General features: G+C 41.5%; 1 protein-coding gene across 4 annotated transcripts in view; it reads right to left on the minus strand.

The window, feature by feature from the left end:
* CLCN3 (chloride voltage-gated channel 3) overlaps positions 1-18,894 on the minus strand; it is a 47,544-nt gene that overhangs the window by 17,774 nt on the left and 10,876 nt on the right. For 2 of the 4 annotated variants that reach the window (XM_048941910.1, XM_048941912.1), the window contains exons 2-4: positions 17,405-17,580; positions 3,028-3,185; positions 1,153-1,252 (exon numbers count right to left, since the gene is read on the minus strand). In XM_048941910.1, coding sequence (XP_048797867.1) covers positions 1,153-1,252; positions 3,028-3,185; positions 17,405-17,564 — 418 coding nt within the window. In that variant the 5' untranslated portion in view covers positions 17,565-17,580. Of the gene's footprint in view, positions 1-1,152; positions 1,253-3,027; positions 3,186-10,813; positions 11,003-17,404; positions 17,581-18,894 lie in introns of those variants that run through there. The other 2 variants (XM_048941913.1, XM_048941911.1) reach the window with 1 other exon arrangement.

An 18,894-nucleotide genomic window follows, 5' to 3' on the forward strand; every position in this document is an offset into this window, starting at 1 on the left:
CTGAGCTTACTTGTGTAAAATCACAGAATGGCCAGGGTTGGAAGGGACCTCAAGGATGATGAATCTCCAGCCCCTGCCACACGCAGGGCCACCAACCTCCCCATTTAGTACCAGCCCAGGCTGCCCAGGGCCCCATCCAACCTGGCCTTGAACACCTCCAGGGATGGACGGGGCATCACAGCCTCTCTGGGCAGCTGTTCCAGCACCAGTCTGAGTTCCAGAAACATTTTCTCCTGATTTACTCATCTATATTCACTAGTTTCCAGAGACCCTCAGTTTGAGATTCTGGGCAAAACAGATTCTAACACAATGTTTCAATAGAATTTAAATTCTATCATCTGAAATACAAACATTAAGACTTCTCCATGATTGAAATCAAGGCTATACTACTTTAGACTCACTGGACACATATAGGAGAAAACAACTGAGACTGAAAAAAACTGAGGAATGTCCATGGACAGAATTTGCTAGCTCTGGTGCACAGAAGCACAGTAGTCATTTTAATATGCACTGCAGCTTTGGAGCAAGAGGAAGAGAAAAAAGAAAGACAAGACCTAGGCCACACAAAACCACAGCACTTTGTCACCCAGATTTACATAAGCAATTTCCAATAATTATACACTCCCAGTTTGTATATTCAGAGGTATATACACACTTTGCCTATACATTAACCTGTGTGTGATTTGTGAAAGTGGTTACATATGTATGCTAAGAAGTAATTATATACTTACTATGCCTTCTTAATAAGTGTATCCGTGTTATGCAATATGATCAAATCCTCCTAGGATTTAATCTAACAGTTCTGTTTGAAAACAACTGGGCAAAAAGTTTGCAGCCTCTTCCTCCTGCACATTTTGGTCACTCCAAACCACGACGATGGAAAGCAGCGTGGCAACACAGTGAGGCCACAAACTAGCAAATAATCTTAGCTGTAGAACTCACCCCTAAAATAAATTCAGTGGAAAAAGGTTTTGTTTCCTATTTCATTAGTAAATCTTTCCTGTAAAATGCTTTTACCTATAAATCAAGACAGCCACTGTTTTCTTTCCCTCATGAAATTAAAGAGCAAACCTCAGCCAGCTTTTGACAAAGTTGGTAGATAACACACAAAGGAAGAGTAAAATAAAGAAATACTTTTTGTTTTTTAATTACCTGATGCCAAGCCAGTAAGTGTGACTACGAGCCATCCTGACCATGCATCATACAAACTCTTTGTCATCTCCCATGCTGATTCCTTCTTCTTGCTGTTAATCTGCAGAGAGAAATCATTACACTTAGTTGTGGGTTTTTTTCCCAATAATGTGAGAAAACAAGAAGTATAAATACGTTATGCATCCAGCTGAAAGTTGTCCTTAGCTTGTTGTTACGATTATCCAAATGTCTTAGGATTTTTCATACTGTTAAGGAAGAGACAAAGTACGTGCCACAAACAAAGGGAGTGAGAAAGAAAAATATACAATAAAACTAAGAAGAAAGCAGAATAGTAGGCAAGGAAATCCAGACAAGAATTACCATCCCTAAAAGAAATGCATTTATTTTCAGAATCTCCCCCCTCAAATCAGCTTTCTGCAGCACGTCTTTCAAAATACATCCTGCCCTCTCTTACATCCCTGGTTGCAGGGCTACACATTCTCCTGTCATTCAGGGCATATTTATAAATTTCCTAGTAGTTCTGCAATTGTAAATCCTGTAAACTGTAAATTCTGTCCAAGTTGTCTGGTCTCAGATGTTAAAACAAGTAATAGCTGTGAGACTTCACATCATCTATTCCCAGATGCGATCTGTGTCGCCATGATTTGGTGACTCCTATCATTCTATCCCCTTGCATATCCACTAGATATTAACAAACGCATCTGTGGCACAAACACATTTAGAAATGAAATTATGGAGTAAAGCATTGCACAGGAAGCACCTTACTTTAAAAAAAAAAACAAAAAACATTCAATCACAGTGCATGTGTGCACAGATCCATTGCCCAAGGATCTTCCACTCCCCCAGAAAAACTACAGACAGTGGAAGTGAGGATGCTTTGCTTTTTGGACTGGTGTTAAGATCTTTTTTTCAATCACATCAGAGTAAAAACACTGCATTCACCCTACATTTGCTTCCAGAAAGCTAAAAATGGATGTCCTCAAAGAAAGCAGAATAACCACAGAGTACTGAATGTGAAAAAGTCTCTTTCCTGACTCCTCCTTGCAATTATGACTCATTTTTAACTATTCATTTTGATCAGCTAAAAATATTTCAGGAGAGATTTCATCTCCAAATTTAGTTTTGCTTTTCGGGCAATTTAATGTACGCATTCCAAAAGTTTTGCAGTCAGGCTCCAAACAGTGTATTTCTTCCCAAAGATTACTAAACAAGTCTGTTAAATGACTGATGCCATCTTGTCCAACAGTAATACAGCCAGAGCCCAGTTCATGAAAGAACTCGTAGCAGAGAACACTGAGGAAGGTGAATGGCCTCAACTTAGAAGACTTGATAAAGAAATGAAGTTTGGGGACGGGAGGGTGGAAAGAACATCCCCTATATTGGGTCCACCTTTTTTTGTTAAACATATACATGCTTGTAAGTGCTTTTAGATATGAGAATTTTCACTTTTCACAGTCAAAACAACCCCAGCACTACACAGCAGTAGCACAGACACACTTGTACAGTACAGGTATCACCACAAGCACTGTCAGACTACTGCAAATTCATGTACGGTGGAAAACAGCCTTAAGTATACAACAACTGCAAGCAAAACAGTACTGTGAAACTGTGCTGGGGAATGGGACGTGGAGAGGAGGGAGGCAGAGCACGACTATTCCCACTCAGTTAAATTACTGCTTCCTTTTCAAGTCACAATGCTGTTGCAAGATTGCAGGGATCAGTGAATCAGTGCTTTATTTATAGTACGAGGGTCGTTCCAGTTGGTATACATACTTACAAATGTAAAGTCTGCCTACATTTATATCCATTACCCAGACCTCAACTCTAGCACCCAAATAAACATGTCTTCCAAGTACTGTTATTGATCTCATGTACCCGTCTGTGCCTTTCTCTGTCTTTGCACTTCTCTCGAACCCAGTCAATGGTATGGAAGTCATCGTACGTTCCTACTCCAGGAATTGGCTCATCCAGAAGATCCAGTAAATGTGTTGAACTGTTGATGCTTCCTCCATTTGTCATTGTATAATGAGTCCCTGTGGCAGAGGAAAGACAAAAATTCTGTAATAAACTGGAGTACTGTAATGTTCATGACACGGCGTACAAAATTGCTGTGCAAGTAATTAACACACTTCCTGTAATACGTGTGTGCTATTTCATTTAGTTGTTGTGGGGTTTTTTTTGTCATTCAACTGTAGGTTGAATTTTCCCATTAGGAACTTCATCTTTCATGTCGTTTAAATAGAAATTAATGTATCACGATCAAATTATTGTTCCACTTTGTGTGCAGACTCCTGAGAAATTTCAGTAGAACCAGCTGAAAAAATGAGTGGCTCTGACACGTTTAACTTGAAATTTATTTCTGTTTATGAACTACTGGAGGAAAAATTGACTAAGGGAACAAAATCAGATAGCAGATGAAGTTGATAGCACCTCTATTTGCTAGTTATTTCTCCATATTCATACTGTTGTTCATCACTCTCCTACACGTCTGAATTAAACCTAAGTATTATCAACAGATCATGTGAATGCAGCTAGAAAATGAGAGCAAGTCAAGCAAATAGGTTGGTGTTTTTTTTTTCTCCTCATTCCAGGCAACTCACAGAACAGACCTCAGCCATGAAAAGTTGAAAATTCTGTAAATAGAAAATGTCTTCTGCCAATTTATCATCCTAATTCCTTTACAGCCAGCTTGCACAGCAAAACCCCCCAGTAGTATTTCTTTCAGTGACCAGACTAAAAAGAGCACGAGGACTGTAGAGAATTTCTCCTTCCTCCAAAGAGGACCAAAAGCTTTTGTCTTTTTAAGCTTACATATGTCAGCAATTCTGCAGTATCTTTTGGTATATTGCAGATGGTATGGTATATTTTGAGTTCCTGGGTACGTTTACAGACTCCAAGTATAATTTTCTTCTGGATACCTGTGTGAACATCGCATGGCTTTCATTCCCCCACCCTGAGTGCTTCCACAGCAGAAAATGCTATAAGGAGAACATTTATATTGAGGTTAAAACAGACAACAATGACTTAAAGAGTGGTTACTCTCACTTGTTTGACCACAAACAAAATAATTTGGCCAATGCAAACGGTACACCACAATAATGTCTATTCTTAAAGATGAAATCACAAGTTGGCCAGTGCTACTGTCAGCTCAGATGGGCTCAGCCTCTTGGTGGCATTAGGATTTTCAACACATCAAAAAAATCTTCCAAGACCCAACCTGGAAACTGTTTTTAAAGGTACTGTTTCCTGGGTAATCAAACAGTGCACAATAGACTTTTATGAGGTTCTGAACCATGTGCTTGCTTATCCAAACAATTACCCAACATTGTCTATAGAAGAAATGTACACAGCTTCCACACAGACCGGAACCTGGACATGAATAGGTTTAAGAGGGTGGCTGGCAAGCCAGAGACCAGAACTTTATCATGAATTCTAAGACCCCCTACGTATGCCATACAGCATACGATCTGCATCTTCTGAATGCATATCACAAAATACTCAGCTTGCATCAGCTTGGAGCATTTTCTGAAATGAAACATCTCTCAGGACACAGCAATGCAACAAGGCTGAACCAATCCTGTCCACCCCATTTCTACCTCCCACTTTTGGGAGTGGAGAACTTCCACTCTCACCCCTGGATCAGCTCTGTCACACCATGAGTCTGCACAAAAAAAACCAATCTAAAACGCTGATGCAACTAAGCAGCAAAAGCATACTCTGCCTTCACACAGACCTAGAGTCAAGGTACTGTGCTTTCAGCCAAGAACAGAGAGAGAGAAGAGATGGGGAATGGTGAACAGGCTCACTCTTCCACAGCAGCAAACTATCAGACCAGTTACACCGAAATACACGAACGGATCCTTGGGGTCTTGTTAAATTTTAATTATGTCTTTCTGCTGGAAACAATTCAGAACTCCTCCATCAATATTAATATCCAGCCAGTATACAGCAGTATCCGTTTCACAGAGCCCAAAATCCCCAAAGATGACTGTTTAAAAAGGTTTCAGGAGTGTGAACACAATAGATAAACAGTGTCAATAGATTCAGGTTGGATATAAGGATTTTTGTCTTTTACAGTGAGTGCTGAGGCACTGGAACAGGTTGCTCAGTGATGAGGTGAGGCTGGATAAAGCCCTGGGCAGCCTGATGTAGCTGTGCTGATCCTGTGCATTGCAGGGGAGTTGGAATACATGGCCTTCAGAGGTCCCTTCCAACACTGGGAATTCCATGATAATGGAACCAATGTCAGAGCAAGTACAGGACTCAATTTCTCCAAGGTGTTTCTCTATAATCTACCGAATGCTAACACCCACAATAAGAATTCACTAGTTTGCTGCAGCTCACACAACCCTTGCTCCAGAAGATGCACAACTACACAGTACTCTGCTCAGCTGCAGTCCGCCTGGCTGACATCCATGCAATGTGTTCTATTTGTGTTACTTTCAGCAGTGAGAAAGGAGGGGAAAAAAATGCACTGCTGTGAGTGAAAATGAAGCTCATTAGTTTACACCAGAAGCAGGAATAAGCCCTCCTTGACATGCCCATACAAACCTGCTGAGTGCTAAAATCAGCAGGTGCTGCATCTTTCCAGAAGCCAGATACTAATCCAAGGCTTTGGTTCACCCGTGTCCTTGGGCATTAGGCAGCAAGGGGAATGGAGGCAGGGAAGAGTCCTGAGTGCAATGTACACCATAAGGATTGTTTACACTCATTACAAAGAAGATTTGTATGCACAAGGTACGTCGCAGTGCCTGAGCTGCTTTCTGTATCGGTATTCAGACTTCAAAATAGAAGGCATTCAGTGAAAGGAGAAAAAAAAAGAAACTACTGGCAATTTATTTAAATTTGTCAGTAATCACTCAAGAAAAGGCATTAAGCATTATTGTCTTTTCCACACCAGAAAATAACTACTAAATTCCATGATGAGAAGCACAGTATGCTCCGCTGGGTGAAACACCGGCTGGATGGCCAGGCCCAAAGAGTCGTGGTGAGTGGAGTTAAATCCAGTTGGTGGCTGGTCATGAGTGGTGTCCCCCAGGGCTTGGTGCTGGGGCTGCTTCTATTTAACATCTTTATTAACCATCTTGATGTGGGGATTGAGTGCACTCTCAGTAAATTCACAGATTACACCAAGTTGGGAGGGAGTGTTGATCTGCCTGAGGGGAGAAAGGCACTACAGAGGGACCTGGATAAACCAGATCAATGGGCCAAGGTAAACTGTGTGAGTTTCAACACTGTCAAGTGTCAGGCCCTGCATTTTGGCCACAACAACCCCAGGCAACCCTACAGGCTTTGGGAAGAATAGCTGGAAAGCTGCCTGATGGAAAGGGACTTTGGTGTACTGCTGGACAGTGGGCTGAATATGAGCCAGCAGTGTGCCCAGGTGGCCAAGAAAGCCAATGGCATCCTGGCTTGGATCAGGAATGGAGTGGTGAGCAGGACCAGGGAAGTCATCCTGCCCTGTACTCAGCACTGGTGAGGCCTCACCTCGAGTGCTGTGTTCAGTTTTGGGCACCTCAGTACAGAAAGGACATGGAGGTGCTGGAGCAGGTCCAGAGAAGGGCAACAGGGCTGGGGAAGGGCTTGGATATTATGGCCTGTGAGGAGAGAGTGAAGGAACTGGGGCTGTTCAGTTTGAGGAAAGTGAGGCTGAGGGGACACTTTATTGCTCTCTTCCAATATCTGAAGGGTGATTAGAGGGAAGGTGGGGTTGGTCTCTTCTCACTGGTGACAGCTTGAGTTCCAGGGGAAGTTTAGGTTGGATATCAGGAAATACTCCTTTACAGAAAGGGTTGTTAAGCACTGGAATAGGCTCCCCAGGGAGGTGGTTGAGTCCCCATCCCTGGATGTGTTTAAGAACCGTTTGGATGTGGTGCTCAGGGACATGATTCAGCAGAGGGCTGTTAGAGCTGGGGTAGCATGGTTTGGTTGTGGTTGGACTCGATGATCTTTAAGGTCTTTTCCAACCTGAGCAAGTCTACGATTCTATGCCAGAGTGTATCATTCACTACCACTGATAACTAATGACCATTAAGTTTCTGTAAACAAGTAATACTTTACCCATTGCACAGTTAACAAATTTTCAGCCTCTTTAGGTTGATTTCCTAAACTGCATCAAATCACCTGTTTCACCAGCTACAAACTGCTCTCTGCTTTACAACCAATATTCATACAAAATGACTACAATATAGCAGCTAAAGAAAAAAAAATCAGCTATAAATCTAAAATACCAGGAAATCAGGAAAACTCTGAACAAGATTTAAAGAACAGGGAAAATACTCAAAATGCTTTATAAAGTGGGGAGCAATAATCCTCTCCTCTCATTCCTTCTGGGAGGAAAGAAAATCTAGTTTAAAAAAGTCTTCAAAAAGTAGGAGCTAGGAAAGTTGTACGGGGGCACCTCAGAGTGAAGCAGAGAGTTCTGTATACCTGGATGCACTGCAAGCACAGGAGAATCTGAGCAAAAGGCAAGGTGGGAAAATAGTGCTTCTTATGTAGAACATGTTAAAAAATACAAATAGCTTTAGCTTTGTATGGGAACTGCTGAGTCAGGCCTGAAGCTCTGATTGATCACCTGAGGCGAGCACTGTCAGCCAGAGGAGCACAGCTGAAGGCAATTCACCTGTGCTGCAGGAAGGGGTGGAGCCTGGCTGCACCTCTCCTGTTTAAGAGCTGGCTACCAGTGGGAAAGGATCTTTTCTAAAGATCGCTTCTGCTGGTGTTTTGTGAGTGAGCTCAGCATAGAGGTAAGCCTTCTATTTATTTTGTTATTATAGTCTGCTTTGCTTAACTGTCTTCTTTATTTTGTAATTGTAACATCCTGGTATTCTTTCATTACACAAGCTTTTACTTCAAGTAGAAGAATCAGTTCTCGTTTCTTAGAAACAGGAGGAACAAAAAAGCTTTATTATTAGAGATTGCTTTTGTCTTGAATTACGCAGAGAGTACAGCCCATGTTGTAACAAATAGTGACTTTACACGTATGACTTTAGGTGCACAAGTGAAGCATTATAGGGATCCTTATGCAGTTGATTTTACTGATTAAAAATGAGATGGACAGCACAGGAAGGAGAAAAAAAAGCATGAAAATATGCGAAGTTCGGTACAGCAAACATTAGCAAAGGAAAACAATGTAGCATCTAAGGTAACAAAGTCAAGGCAACCAAGATCTAGATAATCAGATTCCTAAATGCTGCCGCATGTATGTAAAGAGTTGCTTAGATATTCTTTTGGTAGGGAGAGACAGGATGCAACAAAAACAGGAATCATGCTAATACGATTATTTCAAGTCAGGGCATGCTCAGGTCCAAGAAGAGCATAGCATTGATTTCCTCATTAGCTTTCCAGACACCAGAACATGGCAAAGATTTCCCCACAGCTCATGGCGTGCTGTGAGCTGTGGGGTATTGTGACCCCTGCTTCCATGCAGTGGTGATTGGACCTTCAGTGCACAGCCAATGAAGTTTATTGTGAGTCGTTTTGTCTGACAGAAAGATTAATAAAACAATGTAATTCAGTATGCTGCTCTTCACATGCATGTTTTAATATCTTAAAAAGGCTAGCAGCTCAATTGCGAATTATTAACAGCATAGCATTTCATTCATCTGGATTAAGTATTTCCAAAATCAAAAACGTGTTTAGGTATACATAACAAATACAAGAGGGTTAACAACCCCCAAGATTGCTGGAATTCCAGTTTTACTACTGACAGCCTGGCTGCTAGGAATGCACTGCTATTGTTCATGTTTCAAACATTTAAAGGATGGTGAAGTGAATGTTTATTTAGGAAGGGGGGGGAAAAGGGAAAAATAAAAGGGGATGGAAATCTAACATGTGCATGAATGGCTGGGAGATCAGGGGAGGTTTAGGTTGGATATTAGGAGGAATTTTTTCACACAGAGGGTGGTGAGGCACTGGAACAGGTTGCCCAAGGAGGCTGTGGATGCCCCATCCCTGCAGGCATTTAAGGCCAGGCTGGATGTGGCTCTGGGCAGCCTGGTCTGCTTGTTGGTGACCCTGCAAGTAGCAGGGGGTTGGAACTAAATGAGCATTGTGAATCTTTTCAACCCAGGCCATTCTATCATTCTATATGTTGTTACTTTTTTTCATCGTCTCCCATTTACTACTTGCCCTTCAAGGAAAAGATCAACAACTAATCAATAGATATTCTAAGAATCTTCATATTTTATCTTTCATGGCATATTTGCACTAAGAAAACAAAACTATCTTCCTAATGAAATCAATGGGTCAGATGTAATCATAACTTACATTTCACTTCATCAAATGTTAGTAAAGTCTGTTAATTAAATCTTCAAGTCCTCTAATGAGTTAAACATTCATTTCACCACGGTAGAGGCGCAGCACTGTGGGCTGAGCCGCTGCAATCAATTAGTGCAACAAATACTTTGCTGTTGCAAAGCAGTTTTGCAAGACACGAACGTTACTCTGCAGGACTTAAGTACTGTCAGGACGTGAATAAAGGAAAAAATTCCACATGCTTGAACAACTAGGCTTGTTCTCTGTAAATATCTGCCCATTTTCTCCTAGCTTCTTACTCAACACTCAGAGATAAGCAAGGAAAAACACCTTGGTAGTGGTCCATTCCAGATTCTAAGATAATATAAAAAAGGTTTAAGTTCCTGGTTTTATTGTTGGCATTTTAAGCTTTGTTTTGGCAGCTAAATGACAGTAACAAGAATTACTGTGTTACTATAGAATAGCAGGAAGTACAAGCAGGTTTTAATGTAATCTGTTGCACACACTGTAAGGTGTGGAGACTCAATTTTCTTTTGAGTCATGTGCACTTGACAAATAGAGATTTTCAAGAATTATGGCCATAATGACATTATGGAGTTCTGTTTGGTTTTCCTCTAAGTTGGCCACAGCAAATAGAAGAAGAGCACCAGTGAGGTTGAAAAACTGTATTGGAATATTAGAAATGCAAGCCTTAGGAAAATTCAATGAAGCTGCAAGAAGTGACATGTCACAAGGGGCAGATCTCTTGCTGGCACCGAGGCGTGAACACTTGGTGTGGCCCCAGCTGTTTTCATTACAGAATTTGTAGACTATTTGGTAGCTAGGTACTATTAAGATGCCAGATGACATTTCAACAAACATCAAACTACAATCTGCAGAGGTTCGATGTGTGATGACGTGCTCTGCAGTTTGAATTGAATTTGAAGGCATAACTGTAAGTCAGCCTTACTGCAATTTCTCCCCACTACAATGCCAAACATTTCGGAAACGCGTTCCGCTGGAAATGCGCAGTAAGGAACAAAAGGCAACAGAAGAGGATTTCTCTCCGCACTGCTAACCCCGGCTTGCTGCTAATCGGCTTCCTGGCCAAGCAACAGCGTGAGGAACGGCCACAGGCTCCGGTTCCGTAAGAGCTCAGCACCGTCTGCGCAACCCGCGGCGAGTCAAGCTTACGAGCACGCAGGGCAGCCTGAGAGGCAAAGACGAGCGCTGCGTTTCGGCTGCCGGAGGGCCCGGGACAGACGACTCGACGCGCTCCCGCCGCTGCGGCCGCAGCTCCGCTCTGCGCGACGAGATGGCCGTGCCGAGCGGCCGAACGCGGGGCCGCGCCCTCCGTGCAGCGCCGGCTCCCGCTGGACCAAGCGCCTCCACCGGAACCCGCCGCGCTCAGCCTGGGGCCCCGTACCTCTTTTATGCAGCTCCCGGAGCGGAATGCCGTCTCCTCCGCCATCGTAGGGCAAGTACGGGTCGGAAGAGGCGTCCATGGAGGCGAGGAGCTGCTCCCGCCCGCCGACGGAAGGGCCGCCCGTGCGCTCAGCGCGGCCCCGCCGCCATGTCGGCCGAGCCCAGCCTACCGCCGCCGCCTCGGCGCAGCGGCCGGCCGAGCCCCGCCCGCCTGACGTCAGCGGGAAGCGCCGCCGCCGCCGCCCGTTACCTGAGGCCGCAGGTGCTGCACGCGGCGGGACGATTCCCGCCGCTCGGGAGGAGCGCGGCTCCAGCACTACTGTCCCACTGGTAGCACCGCTGGTACACGGGAGACCCCAGACTTGTCAGAGACAAGGCTCCTCTCGACTCTATGCTGATCTAAAAACGCAAGACATCTTTGCGCTTCTCAGCTCCGTACCTCAACAGTAACTAGGAGTCAGTAATCCTATTACAGGGCTCTTAATAAAAAGTCATTCGCAGCAGGAAAACTACGGCAACAGTGTTTGTAATCTGAAAAAAGAACCCTTACAGAACGAGCTGCCAGTGCATTTACAGTATGTTGATTGCAGTTAAACTCCACATCGGAGAAAATATGAAATAAGGGTTACAAATAACTCATTTGATGTCTGGAAGATTATTGCTACCAAAGGCCTCTGTACTGACAACAAGAACACACTACAGCAGAGCAACAGCCAGCCTGTGAACCTGAGCTTGTTCACTGCCCTGAGGCACAGGCAGTGCTTCCACACAAGTCTACAATTCAGACTAAATTGCTGAAGACAGAAGGTGCGGCCAGCTGGAAGTTGTATCTGATAAACTTTAGATATAGGGGAAAATAATGACCAAATCTTCAATGTAAAACTGATGCAACTTTGTGCTTGCTTCAAAAATTTTTTAGACCCTATCTAATATGAACTTGAAAAAGCTCTTCCAAGGTCCCTGCTAGTAGATTAGCTGCCAAATACAGTTCTCTGTGCAGTGTTCAAGCAGAAGAGTCATTTTCCCTTCTTGGTTCCCAGCAGCCGGTGTTCTCATTGTTTCTAACCACTACCATGGCTGTTATTCCATCCCCTACACCACAATGTCAGTGTGACTTATACAAAAGATTTTGGTGACTGCTGTCATTTTCTTCCTATTTACTCAAAACAAATGCTCCTTCAACAGCTAAAAGATAATGCTACTTTGAAAATGCTACACAAGAGCTGTCTTGCAAAACGGCTACTATTCCAGTCATTTTGAAATGAATTTAATCCATATACATCCTCAATTCTTGGACGCGTGAAAGCATCCACTAACAGAATACCTAAATACACCAAGTGTCCCTAACTCTACGGTTTCCAATTCTTTTTTCCTTCCTACTTCATTCTCCTCCCTTGTTTCTGATTTCCTCTTTCATTCACCCTTTTCTCAATCTATGTGACAAATCTAGCCCAGATCAAATCACTGCCATCTTGATGTCTCCTCTTACCTAACTTGTCTTAGTGTGTTGATCCTGCAGCCCCCTCAGTCTGTGTTCATTCTGTACAAAACCCCGAAGCTTTCTTATCTGGGTCATACAATGACAGCAGGAGGAAAACTAAACACAACACAAGAAGGACAAACTTCCTGTTTAATGGTAATACATGCCTTCTCCCAGTTCCCAGACAGATCCAGGGTAAAATAACTTAAAGGTACGATCTCAAGGAAGGAAAAAAAGAAAGAAAAAGTTCAGTTGCATATGCTTTCAAATCAGACAGTCATTTCTGTATTTCTTTTTTTCTCCAAATTGCAGAGACCCAGACTTATTTCATTCATTATGAAACCGGTGCTCTATCACAACAGTATTGGCAAAAGGCTGCCCAGCTCTGTATCAAGCCACAGTACACAAGACTGTTATTGCTTCCATTGCCACCTCATCAAAAGCCTCAATGAGAGACAAACCAGGGCAGGAACATTTGATGGTAAACGTAATGCAAATGTAAACTGATTTGTAACATCTGCTATGTTCTTAAAGGCAGGTGGTGCTTCAACAAAACAGGAGCCAAGGAAGTCCGGAGGAATGTGTTTAATGGTAATACATTCCAGGTTTTATTCTATTTGCATTTTATTACACAGAAAGAAAATCACGTGTCTTCTTAGTTTGACTTTGGTTTTTTCATTTTTATTTGTTTCCTACGAATTTGCTGGGTGAAAAGACTGCAAGCAGAATTCAATAACAAAGAACACTTTATTCCACGATTGAGCCGAACAGGCTTGCTGCTTCATTGGCCAATCACAGGTATCTGAATTACCTTTTACAGCCTGGTATAATATCCAGTGGTGCTTTTTGTCACTGGTTAGACACAGAAGCCAATTGCAGTCAAACCCAAAGAGCAAACAATGCAGTAAAACAGGTCATACAGCTGCAACACATTGTGTAATGAAATCTAATACTGACTCCCCTCTTAGGACAGCTGAACTTCACTGCATGGCAGTGAAATACGAGCAAAGGCTCCCTGCTGCCAGACAAAATGTTACAGTAGAAGAAAGAAACGGATTTTAAAAAGGTCAAATAAGGAAGACACGGTGCAGCATTAACATGTAACACCAAAAATAAAACAAGAAAATAGGCCTTCAGTCCCTAAAAACTATTTTGACATCTCCACCCAAAATACAAGACTGCTCTCCTCAGGTTTCTTTACACTTCTTTCTGTGTTTGTCCATCACATCGTTCATGATCTATGCCCCAGTGACTGTGGAAGAAAACCTTTGTGATCAGACTACATAGAGCTATCAGCCATGAGGCTTTTATTTTTGTTTGTTCAGTTGTTTTACATTGGTCAGCATTACATCCCTAGTAAAAAATATCTTGTTTTAGTGTACTAATCATGCAAGGAAGATTTTGAAATGAAAGCATGCTATTTTCTGTATACATAAGAACAAGCTGCTTTCATTTTCTGAGTTTCTTAGCTATTAGCTATTTCTTATCTTTTTTGGTTCTTTTCCTCTACAGGATAAGCAAAGATAAGAAAACAATGCAAAGGTGAAAAAGCAGTGGGACTTCTCCGAATCTTCTCCATGCATACATAAGCCGTATGAACACAGATGCAGTATCAACACCAGTTCTGTTAAAAAGAATACTGCACTATGCCAGGCATACTTGAATTTCATGAAATTATGAACTCAACGCCCAGTAAAAGTCGGAATAAAACGGAAGACCTTCCACTTTATTTCCACAACATGTCTATCTTCCAAAAGCTCTGGGAAGTTCTGACCCCTTCCTTAAAGGTACTGGAAAAGGCACAGAAAAAAAGCAATAAAAATCATTCAAAGCGTGAGATAGCTGCAAGGTCCAGCTAAGCAAACCAAAACCTAGAATAGAAGTAAGAGAGGAGGGAAGAAAGTAAGTAGCAATGGAAAACAGTTGTAACTTATTTTTAACCATTTTCTCTAATAAGAGCTACAACATTGGAGGATCAAGTGCACTACAAAGAGAAGGCAAGGACAACAAATTTTTCCTAACAAGTATACACTGTGTGTAGAAAAAAATAAAATTAGCTACAACTGGTTGGGATATTTCAGAGGTGATTAATACACTGTTCATAGCTCTGCTCCAATTAAATGACTGTTCTAACGCGGTTCTTTTTCTGGGTGACAAGGAGGTTTAATTGATGATTCTTTTCTCTTTGTCCCCTTAAAATAGGACTGCCACCTTTCACAGGGACAGCACTATGCCATCCATGCACTAATCCCTGTGCCAACAGATAACAAGCCTCAGTGCAAGTATTTAGCAATCAAGACAATCAAGACGTCCTAGTTCCAGGTCACCTTGTTCTAGTTTCATATCAAACATTTCCTATCAACATCAATTTCATTCCAATAAGCTTCATAACATCCCTTAAAAACCCAGTGTCTCAGAAGAAGGTTTTCCACAGTTACAACTATAAACAAAGAGAATAGTTTAAGCAGTTGGGCTGTACATGGATGAAGCCTGTGCGTCAGTCCATGTTAATGCACAGCCTCTGTGATCCTAGCCAAGCCAAAACTCTGGCAGTTACAGCTGTTTTCAGCAGTATTTATATCTAGATTTACATACAAAATAAAGAAAAGGTGATGGTTTTCTCCATAAGATGTTGAAACTTGTCAAAGAATGGTGTGCATGCTTAAGAACTACTTCACAGAAAGAAGTCAGTGGAAAAAAGATCCCCAGATAAGGACTATAAACACAGAAATCACCACTAGGTATAAAAGGCCCTCAGCCAAACAGGACTGCTATACAAGCACTCAGAGGGGAAAGAGCACTCACACACCCTGCTGTAACTCCTCCTTAAGTACTCTGGATCTCTCAGATTGCTGAGCTAGGTCAGCCTGTGGTTTGACCCAGTATGGCTGCTCTTGTATATCAGACATCCTGATATTCCCTTCCAGGGTGCCACCCATGCATATGGAAAGCTGTAAGTAACAGTTATTTAAGGGCTAGTAAGCACAAATATTCTCCTATGTAGAAAACATTGGAGTCTGACACTGACTTGGTTAAAACTGTATCTACATCCTTTAACTGATTGAAAAATGCAACAGTGAAATGAATAAAAGGTCATTAAAGCTGTTGTAAAACAAAATACGTTCCTTACCTAAGAAGCAAAGTAAAACCTTAAATACAATGGAAGCCCAGACTAACACTGAAAAACCACTTTAGAACTGTTCAACTAGAAAAGGACGAAGCGAATTTCCATTTTAGAGAATAAACCTGTTAAAAAAGTAACAGATCATAGACAATAATCATGCTTAAAAAAGTAACATCACAGTATACTGTATTTCATAATCAAAAACCTTATGGATCAATGGCAAGGCATGACATTTGCACTAAGGAGAATCACCATGGCGATGAACAGGTAGGACACAAAAGATACTTCAAACACCCACATCTCACACATCCAATAACTAAGATCATCTCTTTTTTTTCCTTAACCCCTTCTCCCTTTAACACAAGAGTCTTCCAGTTAACTCTTCTGTCACTGTTTTCTGCTAGGGATTTTTGAAGTCCTGGAAGGAAGAACCTTGTTAATTAGCTAGTTACCCATGCAAACACAGTGCATGGCTACTTGTGTTCCTGACAGATTAACAGAATTAACTTCATGTGTTATCAGTAAAAAAGGTAAAGAAAGCATGGTTCTGTCTTGTCAGATATCCCATTTTCAGCCACATTACTAATATGAAAAACAGGCAAAGAGTCTGCAGCCCTCACTACAATTAGATAGGAGAAAAGCAGATAAGTGATAACTGCACATTGAGCTATTTCAAAGAAACCAGCTGTGTCTCATGCTTGCTCTTATGATTGGTACCAATTATTTCACGTGCCCTTCTGTATGGAATCATGTGAGAGCAAATGTAATCCTTACCTAAAAATTACAATGAGTCTTTTAACGCAGTAATTACTCACTTGGAAAACAGGGTGTACATCATTTCAAAGAGAGGTATGTCAAAGTCAGTTTTATACTATGTGCAGAAAAGAAACCATGTCAATGGTGTAAAATGGCTTTGAAGACTTTGCTTGCATTTGTGGAAAACAACAATAAACAGCTAACAAAATTACGAGAACTGAAGTTCTTAATGGAAGAAAAGTTCCTTTCCTTTGTATTCTTTATAAACTTTGATTGCCAAGTAGAAAAAAGCATACATATCCATGTATTGCTGGAAAAGTAAACAACCTCTAGATCTTTCTTGAACATTTAACCTCTCGTGTGATAACATTTTCTTTTTACATAGAACCACCTGCACTTGCTGAAAATTCCACTCTGTTCCCCAGATAATGACAACGTTAGCTGTCAATGCCACATTTCGGTGCTTTTGCTTAGAGCCCCTTTAGGAGGCTAAAAATTGAGTGCTTTGGTCTTTCACCTTACTTTAGATAAAGGACTCCCAGCTCACAAGTAAAGACCGTTTTGGGTATCTGCAGTGTTGAGCATTATTATCTGCTGGCATATATTCTTCAGCAGTGCTGCTGCTATCGCTGCGAGCAGATACAAGCTACCCTAGCAGCAGCTTCTGAATTACCACTTTACAGGTTGTCATATTAAGGTTAACTATTGCCAATTTTACGTTAACACCATATGCCAGACTGTAAACTGTCTTCACACTGAAGTCACAATATAAGCAACTCAGTTCTATACTGAAGCAAGAAGCACCATCGCTTCTTGAAGCTTGAGCTTGAGCTCCAAGCTCACTCAGGACACAGACGCCCACAGAGACAGATCAAAGTACCTAGACATGGGAATGCCAGTAAGATCACGTGTTTGTAAATCATTTTCAGCTCACATAATCATCTGATTTCAATCAGTGCCCTAAAAAACTGTAGTCTGACAACATTACAAAAATCCACCTTCCTGCTGAATTTGCCTTACACTTCAGCAACAACAGTTAAAATTGATGTAGACTTCTATAATATAAATGAATCTCAGCTCTGAGTAAAACCATGGAAATCTCTCAGCTTCACCTCATTGGTCGTTGAAATCAGAGTCATAAGAGGAAAAAAACAGGTGAACTAACACACAATCTTCAGGCCCAGCCAGTGACCAAGAATGGAGTTTTTAAGGTTAAATTAACATTAACTTACCAATTGATGCATCACCATCCAAGAGATTGTCATCTTCAGAGGTCTGAAAGTCCATAATTACACCCGCTCCATCTAGAAGCTCCTCATCGCTGCTTGCACTGGTTATGCTGTTGTAACTGTTTCGATAGTAGCCTCTATGAAACAGCTGCTCAGACTCCATTTAGCTGCTTTATAACCTACGAAAAGAAAACGTGTTACTTCATATTTGAAAATGCAAAACAGATTGAGGTTTATATCAAATGAAACAAACATTATGATTTAAACTTACATAAATGTAGCAGTAATACAGAGTATTATATAAGCATTTTAGACAAACATTTTCTGACAAACTGGTCGATGCTTCTTCACCCCTTTTCTTGGGCTCTCCTATGTTTAAGTAAGTATTTCACTTTCAGTTAAATGTGGCTGAAATGTGCATGCCCCACACAAACATGCACTGCACCACATCACGGTGCTAGCACCAAATCCATTCAGTGCTCAGGTTCAAAACCAATTTTATCTTTGTGCTGTTTCTCCTTAGTTTCACTCCAAACACTCCAAAGCCCACAAACACAGCTGTGCACATTATTTTGCAAGGAAAAAAACAGTAAAAGGGACAACAATTCAAAATGTGCACATCTACACAAAGCTTTCAAAACACATACACACACACTTTGCATACAATCCTTGGCCTTGCAAATTAAGAGCCACAGAAACGACTTCCTGATCAGAAAGGAGCTAAGTTGTGGCCACATCTTGATTCCATGCTCTAATTTACCCTATGCATGTCTTGTATTTCTCATTTCTCAAACATCATCATACTTTATTAGCTCCCAGCAGCCCAACCTCAGAAAAGTCATGGAACTGTGGAACTATGCAACTACCTCCTTCACAGTTAATATCTTGGCTTCTGAAACAGAAAGAAGTTGCTTTCAAGTAAAAGCAAAGGACAACACCTGAACAAGCAGTACTACCAAAAACATTTCTGCAGTTCTCTTGAGAAGTCCTCAGGTTGCAGAACAGGGCTTTCCCTTCTCCAGCTTTCTACTCCAGGCTGGATTTTCAACTGTAACTGGGGGGCATGAATAAGATTCAGTCTTTATCCCATACCTGACTGTGATCTTTTCACCCAGATGGATGTTTGAAAAGCATGAGTTTCACTCAGTCCACCTGGAGTAAGGGCTATGAATCTTCTGCCTTTCCAGCAAAAGCCAAAGAATTTCTAGTATTGTTTTCCCAAGGTGTATCAGGAAAAGAAATTTACAATTAAAACCACTTTAGCAATGACTGTACTATATACAGCAATGTATTATATATAGCACTGACTGGTTTTTGATAATATGTTTTGTATTCATAAGCAGTATCATCCACCTTTTTTCAGTAATAAGAAATACCTCATTCCCTCCAAAGGAATGAGATGCTCCCCCCAAATCCAGATCTTTTCCTCGTGCACTTTTTCTTCTGCTTATCCTCACATTCTCTAACAATTCCCTGTAACTGCTACAATGCTA

This window comes from Lagopus muta, chromosome 4, assembly GCF_023343835.1.
Source record: "Lagopus muta isolate bLagMut1 chromosome 4, bLagMut1 primary, whole genome shotgun sequence".
In the NCBI taxonomy this organism is placed as follows: domain Eukaryota; kingdom Metazoa; phylum Chordata; class Aves; order Galliformes; family Phasianidae; genus Lagopus; species Lagopus muta.